This window comes from Oncorhynchus mykiss, chromosome 13 (assembly GCF_013265735.2).
Source record: "Oncorhynchus mykiss isolate Arlee chromosome 13, USDA_OmykA_1.1, whole genome shotgun sequence".
NCBI classification, from domain to species: Eukaryota; Metazoa; Chordata; class Actinopteri; order Salmoniformes; family Salmonidae; genus Oncorhynchus; species Oncorhynchus mykiss.
In genome coordinates this window covers 4,018,626-4,033,201 of record NC_048577.1, presented here as the reverse complement: position 1 = coordinate 4,033,201, position 14,576 = coordinate 4,018,626, and the positions used below count along the sequence as shown (strand labels likewise).

The window sequence follows — 14,576 nt, the reverse complement described above, 5'->3', positions numbered from 1 at the left end:
CGCCCTATCACTCCTCTCCACCCCAACAATCTCCCTCCATCACTCTGTCCCCTTCTCCCTCCCCTCCTCCTCCTCCTCCTCCTCCCTCCCTCACTCCTTCTCTTTCAGAAACCTTCGCCCTATCACTCCTCTCCACCCCAACAATCTCCCTCCATCACTCTCTCCCCTTCCTCCCCTCCTGTATCCCCTCCTCCCTCCCTTCCCTCCCTTCCCTCTCCTCCCTCCCTTCCCTCCCTCCCTTCCCTCTCCTCCCTCCCTCCATCACTCTCTCCCCTTCCTCCCCTTCTCCTCCCTCCCTCCCTCCTTCTCTTTCAGAAACCTTCGCCCTATCACTCCTCTCCACCCCAACTATCTCCCTCCATCACTCTCTCCCCTTCCTCCCCTCCTGTATCCCCTCCTCCCTCCCTTCCCTCTCCTCCCTTCTTCTCTTTCAGAAACCTTCGCCCTATCACTCCTCTCCACCCCAACTATCTACCTCCCTCACTCTCTCCCCTTCCTCCCCTCCTGTATCCCCTCCTCCCTCCCTCCCTCCCTTCCCTTCCCTCTCCTCCCTTCCTCCCCTCTTGTATCCCCTCCTCCCTCCCTTCTCCTTCCTCCCCTCCTGTATCCCCTCCTCCCTCACATTCTCCTTCCCTCCCCTTCCTCCCCTCCTGTATCCCCTCCTCCCTCCCTTCCCTCTCCTCTCTCCCTCTCCTACTCTGAGTGTTGCCGCTGACGCGTAGAGCATCATGAGGTGGAACAAGACAGGGAAGGAGAGAGGGAAGGAGAGGGAAGAGAGGAGGGAAGGAGAGAAGGAAGAGAGAAGGGAAGGAGAGAGGGAAGGAGAGGGAAGAGAGGAGGGAAGGAGAGAAGGAAGAGAAGAGGGAAGGGCTGCTTTTGGAGATGGGAATGAGGGATATCCCTCTCGCTGTCTGTCTTCCACTGGTGCCTCTTCTCTCTCTCGCTCTATCATATCTCTGTTTCTATCCATCTCTCTGTTTCTCTCTCTCTCTCTCCATCTCTGTTTATCTCTCTCTCCATCTCTCTGTTTCTCTCTCTCTCTCTCTCCATTTCTCTCTCTCTCTCTCTCCATCTCTCTGTTTCTCTCTCTCTCTCTCTCTCTCTCTCTCTCTCTCTCCATCTGCGTCAGGTGTGTGTCTGGTGTGTGTCTGGTGTGTGTCTGGTGTGCGTCAGGTGTGCGTCAGGTGTGCGTCAGGTGTGTGTCTGGTGTGTGTCTGGTGTGTGTCAGGTGTGTGTCAGGTGTGCGTCAGGTGTGTGTCAGGTGTGCGTCAGGTGTGCGTCTGGTGTGCGTCAGGTGTGTGTCTGGTGTGTGTCAGGTGTGCGTCTGGTGTGTGTCTGGTGTGTGTCTGGTGTGTGTCTGGTGTGTGTCTGGTGTGCGTCTGGTGTGCGTCTGGTGTGTGTCAGGTGTGTGTCTGGTGTGCGTCAGGTGTGCGTCTGGTGTGCGTCTGGTGTGCGTCTGGTGTGCGTCTGGTGTGCGTCTGGTGTGCGTCTGGTGTGCGTCTGGTGTGCGTCTGGTGTGTGTACGTGCAGGTGTATGTGTAGCGTACCTGTTGGGTGGTCTGCTGTACTACCTGGGTGGAGACCCCTGTCTGAACCACTACTACTGGAGGATTGGAGTCTGATACACTGTCACTAGAATGGAGAGAGCCATCTATGGAGAGAGAGAAGGAGAGAGGAAGAGATGGATAGAGGGAGGGAGGAGAGATGGAGAGAGGGAGGGAGGAGAGAGGAAGAGATGGAGAGAGGAAGAGATGGATAGAGGGAGGGAGGAGAGAGGAAGAGATGGATAGAGGGAGGGAGGAGAGATGGAGAGAGGGAGGGAGGAGAGAGGAAGAGATGGAGAGAGGAAGAGATGGAGAGAGGGAGGGAGGAGAGATGGAGAGAGGGAGGGAGGAGAGAGGAAGAGATGGAGAGAGGAAGAGATGGATAGAGGGAGGGAGGAGAGAGGAAGAGATGGAGAGAGGGAGGGAGGAGAGATGGAGAGAGGGAGGGAGGAGAGAGACAGACAGACAGATGGAGAAAGAAAAGAGAGAAACAGAGACACAGCGAGAGAGAGAGACGAGATGAGCGAGAGAGAGAGAGGGAGGATCGGTGGAACACAGTAAATGAAAATAGAGAGAGAAAGAGAGTAGCAGGAAGAGAGGACAGAGAAAGAGAGTAGCAGCAGGAAGAGAGGACAGAGGAAGAGAGAGAAAGAGAGTAGCAGCAGGAAGAGAGGACGGAGGAAGAGAGAGAAAGAGAGTAGCAGGAAGAGAGGACAGAGGAAGAGAGAGAAAGAGAGTAGCAGGAAGAGAGGACGGAGGAAGAGAGAGAAAGAGAGTAGCAGGAAGAGAGGACGGAGGAAGAGAGAGAAAGATAGTAGCAGGAAGAGAGGACGGAGGAAGAGAGAAAGATAGAGTAGCAGGAAGAGAGGACGGAAGAAGAGAGAGAAAGATAGTAGCAGGAGGAAGAGAGGACGGAGGAAGAGAGAGAAAGAGAGTAGCAGGAGGAAGAGAGGACGGAGGGAGAGAAAGAGAGTAGCAGAAAGAAGAGAGGACGGAGGAAGAGAGAGAAAGAGAGTAGCAGAAAGAAGAGAGGACGGAGGAAGAGAGAGAAAGAGAGTAGCAGAAAGAAGAGAGGACAGAGGAAGAGAGAGAAAGAGAGTAGCAGGAGGAAGAGAGGACAGAGGAAGAGAGAGAAAGAGAGTAGCAGGAAGAGAGGACGGAGGAAGAGAGAGAAAGAGAGTAGCAGGAGGAAGAGAGGACAGAGGAAGAGAGAGAAAGAGAGTAGCAGGAAGAGAGGACAGAGGAAGAGAGAGAAAGAGAGTAGCAGGAAGAAGAGAGGACAGAGGAAGAGAGAGAAAGAGAGTAGCAGGAGGAAGAGAGGACAGAGGAAGAGAGAGAAAGAGAGTAGCAGGAGGAAGAGAGGACAGAGGAAGAGAGAGAAAGAGAGTAGCAGGAAGAGAGGACAGAGGAAGAGAGAGAAAGAGAGTAGCAGGAAGAGAGGACAGAGGAAGAGAGAGAAAGAGAGTAGCAGGAAGAGAGGACAGAGGAAGATAGAGAAAGAGAGTAGCAGGAAGAGAGGACAGAGGAAGAGAGAGAAAGAGAGTAGCAGGAAGAGAGGACAGAGGAAGAGAGAGAAAGAGAGTAGCAGGAAGAAGAGAGGACAGAGGAAGAGAGAGAAAGAGAGTAGCAGGAGGAAGAGAGGACAGAGGAAGAGAGAGAAAGAGAGTAGCAGGAGGAAGAGAGGACAGAGGAAGAGAGAGAAAGAGAGTAGCAGGAAGAGAGGACAGAGGAAGAGAGAGAAAGAGAGTAGCAGGAAGAGAGGACAGAGGAAGAGAGAGAAAGAGAGTAGCAGGAAGAGAGGACAGAGGAAGATAGAGAAAGAGAGTAGCAGGAAGAGAGGACAGAGGAAGAGAGAGAAAGAGAGTAGCAGGAAGAGAGGACAGAGGAAGAGAGAGAAAGAGAGTAGCAGGAGGAAGAGAGGACAGAGGAAGAGAGAGAAAGAGAGTAGCAGGAAGAGAGGACAGAGGAAGAGAGAGAAAGAGAGTAGCAGGAGGAAGAGAGGACAGAGGAAGAGAGAGAAAGAGAGTAGCGGGAGGAAGAGAGGACGGATGGGAGGAAGATAAACAACATGAGATTATGTTTACAACTTCATCAAATATCAAATCATTAACAACATCCACATAATAAATCAGTACTCACCATACTCTGTCTCCACACTATAACAGCAGTTACTGTAGAACATACTCTGTCTCCACACTATAACAGCAGTTACTGTAGAACATACTCTGTCTCCACACTATAACAGCAGTTACTGTAGAACATACTCTGTCTCTACACTATAACAGCAGTTACTGTAGAACATACTCTGTCTCCACACTATAACAGCAGTTACTGTAGAACATACTCTGTCTCCACACTATAACAGCAGTTACTGTAGAACATACTCTGTCTCCACACTATAACAGCAGTTACTGTAGAACATACTCTGTCTCCACACTATAACAGCAGTTACTGTAGAACATACTCTGTCTCCACACTATAACAGCAGTTACTGTAGAACATACTCTGTCTCCACACTATAACAGCAGTTACTGTAGAACATACTCTGTCTCCACACTATAACAGCAGTTACTGTAGAACATACTCTGTCTCCACACTATAACAGCAGTTACTGTAGAACATACTCTGTCTCCACACTATAACAGCAGTTACTGTAGAACATACTCTGTCTCCACACTATAACAGCAGTTACTGTAGAACATACTCTGTCTCCACACTATAACAGCAGTTACTGTAGAACATACTCTGTCTCCACACTATAACAGCAGTTACTGTAGAACATACTCTGTCTCCACACTATAACAGCAGTTACTGTAGAACATAGCTCTTAGGACAGACGAGAGAGAGATGGAGAGGACAGAGGGCTGGCCATCTCTCCAGCCTTATATATGAGGCAGGCAGAGGGAGGCCTTGGACAGCTAATCTCCCTAGATGGAGGGAACAATCCCCCCATCATATAAACACAGGTATCAGGTGAGGAGAGAGAGGGAGGGGTGGAGGGGAGAGAGGGAGGGGTGGAGGGGAGAGAGGGAGGGGTGGAGGGAAGAGAGGGAGGGTTGGAGGGAAGAGAGGGAGGGGTGGAGGGAAGAGAGGGAGGGGTGGAGGGAAGAGAGGGAGGGGTGGAGGGAAGAGAGGGAGGGGTGGAGGGAAGAGAAGGAGGGTGGAGGGGAGAGAGGGAGGGGTGGAGGGGAGAGAGGGAGGGGTGGAGGGAAGACAAGGAGGGTGGAGGGAAGAGAGGGAGGGGTGGAGAGAAGAGAGGGAGGGGAGAGAGGGAGGGTGGAGGGGAGAGAGGGAGGGGTGGAGGGAAGAGAGGGAGGGGTGGAGGGAAGAGAGGGAGGGTGGAGGGAAGAGAGGGAGGGTGGAGGGAAGAGAGGGAGGGTGGAGGGAAGAGGGAGGGTGGAGGGGAGAGAGGGAGGGTGGAGGGAAGAGAGGGAGGGGCGGAGGGAAGAGGGAGGGTGGAGGGGAGAGAGGGAGGGTGGAGGGAAGAGAGGGAGGGGCGGAGATAGATGTTGACTATTGTGATTTATTACTGTTCATATAGTATGATGATCCATTCAATGTTATTGTTTATTATCTACTTCACTTGCTTTAGCAATGCTAACATATGTTTCCCATGACAATAAAGCCCCTTGAATTAAATTGAGACAGACAGAGAGAGTCTGACAGAGACAGACAGACAGAGAGAGCGAGTCAGACAGAGACAGAGACAGAGAGACAGACAGATCTGTCTCTAGCTCCAGTGTGTGTGTCTGTGGTGTGAGTGGAGCAGGCCAGGCCTCACTAGTGTTACCTGATACTAACACCCTGCCAGGCTGGCAGGTTAGCTGCTGCTGCTAATCTACTAATAGACACCATGCAAATAAACTACACACAACACACAGTATGGCTGGTCAACTAGTCTGGCAGCTTTACAGTGGGCCTACAATGGAAATACATTGTTTGAATGTTATAGAGCTGTCCTCAAGGATTTTAAATGCAGTGTATATCCACATGTGCTGGAATTGTGTTTTTAAATTATTATTATTTATTTTTGTGTGAATTTGACCCCTTTTTCTCCCCAATTTCGTAGTATCCAATTGTTTAGTAGCTACTATCTTGTCTCATCGCTACAACTCCTGTACGGGCTCAGGAGAGACGAAGGTTGAAAGTCATGCATCCTCCGATACACAACCCAACCAAGCCGCACTGCTTCTTAACACAGCGCGCCTCCAACCCGGAAGCCAGCCGCACCAATGTGTCGGAGGAAACACCGTGCACCTGGCAACCTTGGCTAGCGCCCGGCCCGCCAATGGAGTCGCTGGTGCGCGATGAGATGGATTTCCCTACCGGCCAAACAGACGCTAGGTCAACTGTGCGTCGCCCCACGGACCTCCCGGTCGCGGCCGGTTACGACAGAGCCTGGGCCGAACCCTCCCTAACCCGGACGACGCTAGGCCAGACCTCCCGGTCGCGGCCGGTTACAACAGAGCCTGGGCCGAACCCTCCCTAACCCGGACGACACTAGGCCAGACCTTCCGGTCGCGGCCGGTTACGACAGAGCCTGGGCCGAACCCTCCCTAAACCCGGACGACGCTAGGCCAACTGTGCGTCGCCCCACGGACCTCCCGGTCGCGGCCAGTTACGACAGAGCCTGGGCCGAACCCTCCCTAACCCGGACGACGCTAGGCAAACAGTGCATCGCCCCACAGACCTCCCGGTCGCGGCCGGTTACGACAGAGCCTGGGCCGAACCCAGAGTCTCTGGTGGCACAGCTGGCGTTGGATTATTATTATTTTTTAATCGTATACAAACGTCCTGTGTATATCTGCCCCAAAGACTGTTGGGTAGCGAACAGACCATTAACCAACCTGGACCTCAGAGAGCAGACCATTAACCAACCTGGACCTCAGAGAACAGACCATTAACCAACCTGGACCTCAGAGAACAGACCAACCATTAACCAACCTGCACCTCAGAGAACAGACCAACCATTAACCAACCTGGACCTCAGAGAGCAGACCAACCATTAACCAACCTGGACCTCATAGAACAGACCAACCATTAACCAACCTGGACCTCATAGAACAGACCAACCATTAACCAACCTGGACCTCAGAGAGCCTGTCCTACAGGTCTGGTAGATAACCATGGTAACAGTCATCAGGAGAGGAAGGTGTGGCTGTGGTGGAATAGACCTGTTTCATCATGTCAGCTACTCTCACCTGAGAGAGTGAGAATGCCTCACCTGTAACGGTCACTACGATGTACTGCGGTGTGGAACTCTGTCCGTTACTCTGCTGAACGGCAGAACTCTGGATCTCCGCGGTAACAAACGGAGTCTGAGAAGGAGTGGCAAGAACCACTGTCTTCTGGGTCTTGGTGGGCGTGGCTTGAGCAGGAAGTTTGTCCTGTCCGGCTGTGGAGACGATGGACACTGACTGGTTGAACTGGGTTGGCGTGGAGCGGGAGGGTGTGGCTGATTGCGTTGCTATGGTGACAGCGTTGGGCTGGGGGGCCGGCTGGAGCTCTTCTGTGTAGCCTGGGGTCGCCATGACTACCGCCACGGCTGGACCAAGACCACCACTCTGGGGGAAGGACAAGGGAAGGAGTTGGTTATGACACACACACACACACACACACGCACACACACGCACACACACACACACACACAATGTGTAGAATTCAAACCACTTTCAAACCTTTTTCAACACACTTCAGGCCACCTCTTGTGAAAGCACACTGACAAAGGTGGACAGAAACCAGGGTGGAAGTGAGTATTTTGTCTGAGGCTGAGGCACACTAAGGTTCTTCCTGTTGGATGCAAAAACCTCCCCAAGTGCAAGTTTTTTTTGTCCATAGCACTAAACAGCAGATTCAAATGATCAAAGCTTGATGATGAGTTGGGTACTTGAATCAGTTGTGTCGTTCTAGGGCCCAGGACTGAGTTTGGGAACCCCTGATCTAAAGCATAGTTATATCATAGTTATATCCCATGACATTATTACATATAGACCCTTTAACTATGCCATACATTTGATAATGAGAAGTTTCCACTGGTAGAATATACCACGTGAGGATTCCTGAACTGTGTAACACACGTACACACACACGTTCTGATAGCGACAGCACACAGGAAACGCACCTTGCTCCTTCTCTACAAGCATATCATTTAATATTTTCTCCAGTTGCCATTGGTGTATGCGTCTAAATATTGCTTCTCCATTGGCTTCAGGTAATGTCAATCCCACCCATAGGCTCAACCCACCTTCCCCTCCCTGCGTGACAGCCACCGCGAGGACGGCAGAGCATGAGATCTGGCACACATTGCACAGTACGGGCATGACGATCACTTTTACTAGAGAAAACTTTTTCACAACTATAAAATAACAGTCAACGTCATGACACATTCGTTTCTATGCTTCAGTTTACACACACTGGCACATATGTCTGTTTTGCAATTAGATTTGAAAAAAAGTTCGAAAATCTAAAGTGATTTTCTAATCAAAAGTATCCGTGAACATGTGACAAGTATGCCTCGTTCACTAAGTTTAACAATTATTTTTTATGTTAAAAGCTTTGCGAACAAAACATTTCGAACAACTAAAAGTACAAGATTCTCATATTACAACACCCGCCATTTTGTATTCCTATAACAGATTTGACATCGTCATAACAACCGTCTGCGTTTGGAAAGCGGTGAGCAACTAGCTGGGACCAGTGCTATTCCATCTCTGCCACGCTAGTGCCTTTTAACGCTAGATTAAAGCAATACAACGTTAAACAACTGAACAAAATTATTCAGACATAAACATCAGACGACGGTTTAATAAAAGGTGTTGCTTATTCACCTCAAATTCCCACTGGAATATTCCTGGCTTTGGTGTTAAAGTTTGTTTCTTAATGATTCTGGTTGTTGTTGTTGATTCTCGTTGCTTGGTTCTTGTCGCCACGACTACCGTGACTATGGCGCCTCGTCCTCACCCGGGCAACTGTTGCTACCCACCCGTCTTTATCCCGCCCTCTTCTTAACTTTGATTGGACAATTTTGGGGCGATGTCACTCATTTGTCGTCATGTCATTGGAGCATGTTTATGTCAATCATTTTTCTATCAACCGATTGGCTGTCAATCTCTGTCTATCAATCACTTTCACTACCCACTAAAAGTAATAGGAAAACACCCTGGTTCTCCCATTTCCTCGGGGTAATGGCTAGAATGGATCCAGCTTTTGTCAAATTAACGTCAGATTTGACTTTTCGTAGCAGGTTATGAGAATTTACACAGCAGGTTCGGATAATTAACGTAGCAGGTTAGGATAATCAGGTTAAGGTTAGGAAAGGGATTAGGGTTAGCTAGAATGCAACAACAAAAAAACTACTTTGAACGTTAATTTGACAAAAGATGGTTCCTTTCTAGCCATGATCCTGGATCTCATAGTGGTTGGATCGCTGTCAGTCAAATTATTCCAATCAAATGATTATTGCTCTACATTTACAATTTAGCAATTTATCATATGCATTAAGGGATCTGCGGAGGTACTGCAGGGTTAGGGTTAGGAAAGATCTCAGAAAGATCTCAAAATATATTTAAAAAATATATAAAAATAATAAATAAAATGCACTGTAATTTATGCTTTAAAAATGAAAAGTTTTTTCTGCCTCGTGGTAAAATGTGTAGAATAGCAGAACATTATCCCATGCCAACAGGAGACCTTTTAAATGTTTTTTCCCTAGGGCCCAAGACTTGATTGGTCCAGCCATGTAGCCTACTGCAGGAAGCAAACATCAGAGTACAACTCCTTGATTGGCCCAGCCATGTAGCCTACTGCAGGAAGCAAACATCAGAGTACAACTCCTTGATTGGCCCAGCCATGTAGCCTACTGCAGGAAGCAAACATCAGAGTACAACTCCTTGATTGGCCCAGCCATGTAGCCTACTGCAGGAAGCAAACATCAGAGTACAACTCCTTGTAGGCTATTTTAATCACACTCGAGTTGTGTTTTAATTATTTGTTTATTTTTATTTTATTTAACCTTTATTTAACTAGGCAAGTCAGTTAATAAGAACAAATTCTTATTTACAATGACAGCCTACCCCGGCTAAAGAGGGGTCCCTGAAGAATTTGCTATTCCAAAAGGGATCCCTGGCCCCAAAAAATGGAGAACCCCTGCAGTAAATCAAATCAAATAATATTGGTCACATACATGTGATTAGCAGATGTTATTGCGTTTGTAGCGAAATTCTTGTGCTTCTAGCTCCGACAGTACAGTAAAATCTAACAAGTAATATCTATCAAATTACACAACATATACCCAAATACACACACATGTAAGTAGGAATGAATTAAGACTATATACATATGGACGAGTGATGTCAGAGAGAAACTAAGATACAGTAAAATAGTATAGAATACAGTATATACATATGAGATGATTAAAACTAGATATGTAGACATTATTAAGTGAATGAGATACCGTAGAATAGTATAGAATACAGTATATACATATGAGATGAGTAATGCCAGATATGTCAACATTATTAAAGTGACTAATGTTCCATTCCTTAAAGTGGCCAGTGATTTCTAGTCTATGCCTACAGGCAGCAGCCTCTAATGTGCTAATGATGGGTGTTTAACAGTCTGATGGCCTTGAGATAGAAGCTGTTTTTCAGTCTCTCTGTCCCTGCTTTGATGCACCTGTACTGACCTCGCCTTCTGGATGATAGCGGGGTGAACAGGCATTGGATCGGGTGGTTGTTGTCCTTGATGATCTTTTTGGCCTTCCTGTGACATCGGGTGGTGTAGGTGTCATGGAGGGCAGGTAGTTTGCCCCCGGTGATGCGTTGTGCTGACATCACTACCCTCTGGAGAGCCTTGCGGTTGCATTAGGTCAATAATGCTTGTTGATAACAATAATTGATGACAGATCTCTTCATCTTTTCTCCCTTACACACACACACACACACACACACAACATGTGATGTACTATCCTTGTGGGGACCTAAAATTGATTACCATTCCAAATCTATTTTCCCCTAAACCCTAACCCCTAACCCTAACCCCTAACCGTAACCCTAACCCCTAAGCCTTACCCTAACCCTAACCCCTAACCCCTAACCCCGAACCCTAACCCCTAACCGTAACCCTAACCCCTAACCCTAACCCCTAACCGTAACCCTAACCCCTAAGCCTTACCCTAACCCTAACCCCTAACCCCTAACCGTAACCCTAACCCCTAAGCCTTACCCTAACCCTAAACCCTAACCGTAACCCTAACCCCTAAGCCTTACCCTAATAGACCTACAAGCCCACACACTCAAACACATTTCTTGAGTGACGTGGAATATATGGCCAAAGAAAATGTTGTTGTGACAAATGGCAGGTTTTGTATTGACCCAAGTTTACTAGACAGGAGCAAACGTTGTGACGTGTGTAATGGAAAATGGCAGGTTTTCTATTGACCCAAGTTTACTAGACAGGAGCAAACGTTGTGACGTGTGTAATGGAAAATGGCAGGTTTTCTATTGACCCAAGTTTACTAGACAGGAGCAAACGTTGTGACCTGTGTAATGGAAAATGGCAGGTTTTGTATTGACCCAAGTTTACTAGACAGGAGCAAACGTTGTGACGTGTGTAATGGAAAATGGCAGATGTACAGTAGGAGACATTTTATAAAGATCGAACACACTTGTATCCGTTTGACAGAGGTGTATTTGATTTTAAACTTTTTTTTTATCGCGACAAACGATGATAGAAACAGTGTTTTTCAGAATAAATGATGATTTCCGAATACATTTGGAAGGTAAGTGGTGCACGTGATGTTATTAAGTTTAAAGCTCTACTCCACATGTCATTATAATGCCTCGGCCTACCGCTTGAAAAATTAATTTATTCAACAATAAGAACGTTTTTTTTTTACAGAACAAGGATTATTTTAATTGACTTTAAAGAATACCTGGATTGCTTCAACATTACAATGATAAATGTCACCATTAAATAGTTTCAGATCATCTAGGCCTGCTTGAGTGCAAGTTACACCACGGACCATGGTGGCGATAAGTAGGCGATAAGTAGGCGATAAGTAGGCGATACGTAGGCAATACGTAGGCGATACGTAGGCGATACGTAGGCACATGGGAATTATTAGAATATGGCAAATTCTTGCATTCTATCCCTGCTGGCTTTTGTGGGCTCCCTGAGACATAACATATAGATAGGCAGGGTATACAGGCTGTCACGCAGTTTGTCTAATAGACATAACATATAGATAGGCAGGGTATACAGGCACAGTTTGTCTAATAGACATAACATATAGATAGGCAGGGTATACAGGCACAGTTTGTCTAATAGACATAACATATAGATAGGCAGGGTATACAGGCTGTCGCGCAGTTTGTCTAATAGGATTATGGAAACATTTAAAACCACATCGTTTTTATTCGACATAGGTTTTTGCAGGCAATTGTCCTGTCCACTTTCAAACTTTAAAATGTTGACACAAATTCACCAGGAAAGTTCATGGAAACATAACTACGGTCTTCTTATACATCCATGTCACGGGACTCACAACTAATACTCTACACAGGATAGACATGGGGAGTTGAGTTGAGCCTGTGCTCCTGAGTATCTGTTTATGTGTCAGTATTAGTGCATGTGTGTGTAGGTCTAACTCCTTGTTCATTTAAAACCGGAAGCAATAGCGATCCTATCCCTAGCCAGACATGATAGATAGCAGGTTCCCCAAGTTGTGACAGTGGAAGCAGCCAGGAAACACTGAAAGGTCGCTGACGATTAGATTAAAGACTACACCTCTGATATGACCTTTTAACCAGGGACACCATTTTAATCGCAACCTCTCTTATTGGGACCATTGTTCTCCTAAAGGTCTCAGGTCTTAGTCATTTCTTATCTGGCTGTACTCTGAGGCCAAGGGGATGAGAGAGAGAGAGGGGGGAGACTTGGTCATTGTCATGGGTCTCGCCAAGTGGAGCCCTATTCCCTATATAGTGCACTACTTTAGACCAGAGCCCATAGGAAATCCAATTGGCTGTGTTCAGAAGTTGTACACTACGTAGAAAACGAGGGTTCCGTAGGACGCATAAAGCTTCAGTCAGCGGTGCTGGGCTGGACTCTCTCTATATAAGGGGTTCTGGGTCCGCCAAGAGAACCACACAGCACCACCGGGTGAGAGCGAAGGAGACACCGACAGAGACACACAGAGACTCACCCAACCTTCACCAGACCACTGATCCACACCTGCAGCCGGGCTGTCACTTTCAAGGCTCTTTCTCTTGGACTCCTCTTTCCTCTCTCTCTCCATCTGTCGCTCCTGATCATGTGGAAGGCTGCAGTGTTGACGTTTGGCCTGTTGGTGGCGCTGGTGGGTATGGTGCAGGCTGCAGAGGGCCACGCTAACTCTATCTACGGTGTGAAGCTGTGCGGGAGAGAGTTTATACGGGCCGTCATCTTCACCTGCGGAGGATCGCGTTGGAGGAGAGGAGTGGGCGACGCCGGTGAGATGGGTGTGTGTCTGTGAGAGACGATGTGTATGTGTACCTGTGGCTGTGGTTGTGAATGTGTGGGATTGATTGTCTATATGTGCCTGTGTGCCTGTGTGTGTGTGTGCGTGTGTGTAGCCATTTATTTTCTATTAAGCATTCAAATCATTTTATTTTCCTCGTCCTTCCAGGTGACATCTCCATTGACGAGGAGACTGAGGCCTACAGCCCATGGAGCTCCAACGCCATCCCCGGCCTCGCCAGCAAGCAGCGTCCAGGATTGGAGGCTCAGGGCTGGGCAGGCGAGGTCAGGGAGGGGGGCTCTGCCGCTGCTGTGTTCAGTCGTTTGGCCCGCTCGCCCATCTCAGAGGAAGTGCTAGAGGCGCTGCGCAGTGCGGACAGGAAGGGGCGGGATGTCGTGGTGGGCCTCTCCAACGCCTGCTGCAAGTGGGGCTGCAGCAAGAGCGAGATCAGCTCCCTCTGTTGAGCACTACCAACACCTCTCCTTTTCATCCCTCTGTTGAGCACTACCAACACCTCTCATTTTCATCCCTCTGTTGAGCACTACCAACACCTCTCCTTTTCATCCCTCTGTTGAGCACTACCAACACCTCTCATTTTCATCCCTCTGTTGAGCACTACCAACACCTCTCCTTTTCATCCCTCTGTTGAGCACTACCAACACCTCTCCTTTTCATCCCTCTGTTGAGCATCCCTCCCTCCTTCCCTCTAGCCCTCCATCCCTCTAGCCCTCCTTCCCTCTAGCCCCCCCCATCCCTCCTTCCCTCCATCCCTCCATCCCTCCACTTTTCTATCCTTCCATTCCTCCTGCTTCTTCTCCTTCTCCTGGATCATTGTGTTGATCATTTAGGGTCATGTATTCTCCAACCTATGTCAGTATTATGAGCAGTTTTTGTGTGTTTAGTTACTGATATGACAGTCCAATAAAGTTGTGTTTTGAAAGTGGTAATGTGTTACTCTTCATTGACATTTCTGAATGACTCTTACTTGATGTATTACAGTATCTGAAAATATTTTACCACAAATACTTTATTTCTCAACAACAATAGACTAGATCAGGATTTCCCAAACTCGGTCCTGCCCCCCCTGGGTGCACTTTTGTTTTTTTCCCTAGCAGTACACAGCCGATTCAAATAACCAAAGCTTGATGATGAGTTGGTTATTTAAATCAGCTGTGTAGTCCTTAGGTAAAAAAATAAAATAATAAGTACCCAGGAAGGGCCCCAAGACCGAGTTTGGGAACCCTGGACGAAAGGACGGTTTTTGTTGTATCCACCTGCTGTTGTAACTTCCTTCTCCTGGTCTTTGGTGGTGGACTTTGACTGGCTGTCACGCACACCTGTTTAAAATATGATGACCCCAACAGACGATTCTATTCCGCTAGGCCCACATGGCATTAAAAAGTAGACGTTTATTCCAAGCCATAAAATTGCCTTTTACACTGTCTATTCACTCACTGGTAAATGTAAATAAAAATTTGACTTTGATGAAAGATTATCTATTATATTGACCTAATTGATTTTGCAGTGTAATCACG

The 14,576-nt window shown here is 47.7% G+C and overlaps 2 protein-coding genes across 6 annotated transcripts in view; one reads left to right on the top strand and one right to left on the bottom strand.

Moving 5' to 3' along the window:
• Positions 1 to 8,530, bottom strand: part of LOC110514884 (MHC class II regulatory factor RFX1) — a 29,805-nt gene extending 21,275 nt beyond the window's left edge. For all 4 annotated transcript variants that reach the window (XM_036939875.1, XM_036939878.1, XM_036939877.1 and 1 more), the window contains exons 1-3: positions 8,372 to 8,530; positions 6,769 to 7,108; positions 1,548 to 1,651 (exon numbers count right to left, since the gene is read on the bottom strand). In XM_036939875.1, the coding sequence (XP_036795770.1) occupies positions 1,548 to 1,651; positions 6,769 to 7,075 (411 nt within the window). In that variant the 5' untranslated portion in view covers positions 7,076 to 7,108; positions 8,372 to 8,530. The remainder of the gene's footprint in view (positions 1 to 1,547; positions 1,652 to 6,768; positions 7,109 to 8,371) is intronic.
• A 4,145-nt stretch (positions 8,531 to 12,675) lies between these two features.
• On the top strand, positions 12,676 to 13,984 carry LOC110514885 (relaxin-3). Of its 2 annotated transcripts, none has more exons than XM_021594034.2 (2): positions 12,676 to 13,042; positions 13,210 to 13,984. In XM_021594034.2, the coding sequence occupies exons 1-2, from the start codon at positions 12,856 to 12,858 to the stop codon at positions 13,503 to 13,505; spliced, it is 483 nt and encodes a 160-aa protein (XP_021449709.1). In that variant the 5' UTR covers positions 12,676 to 12,855; the 3' UTR covers positions 13,506 to 13,984. The 2 variants fall into 2 exon arrangements, with proteins under 2 accessions (XP_021449709.1, XP_021449710.1); XM_021594035.2 differs by having other exon boundaries at positions 12,678 to 13,033.
• The last annotated feature ends 592 nt before the right edge of the window (positions 13,985 to 14,576 follow it).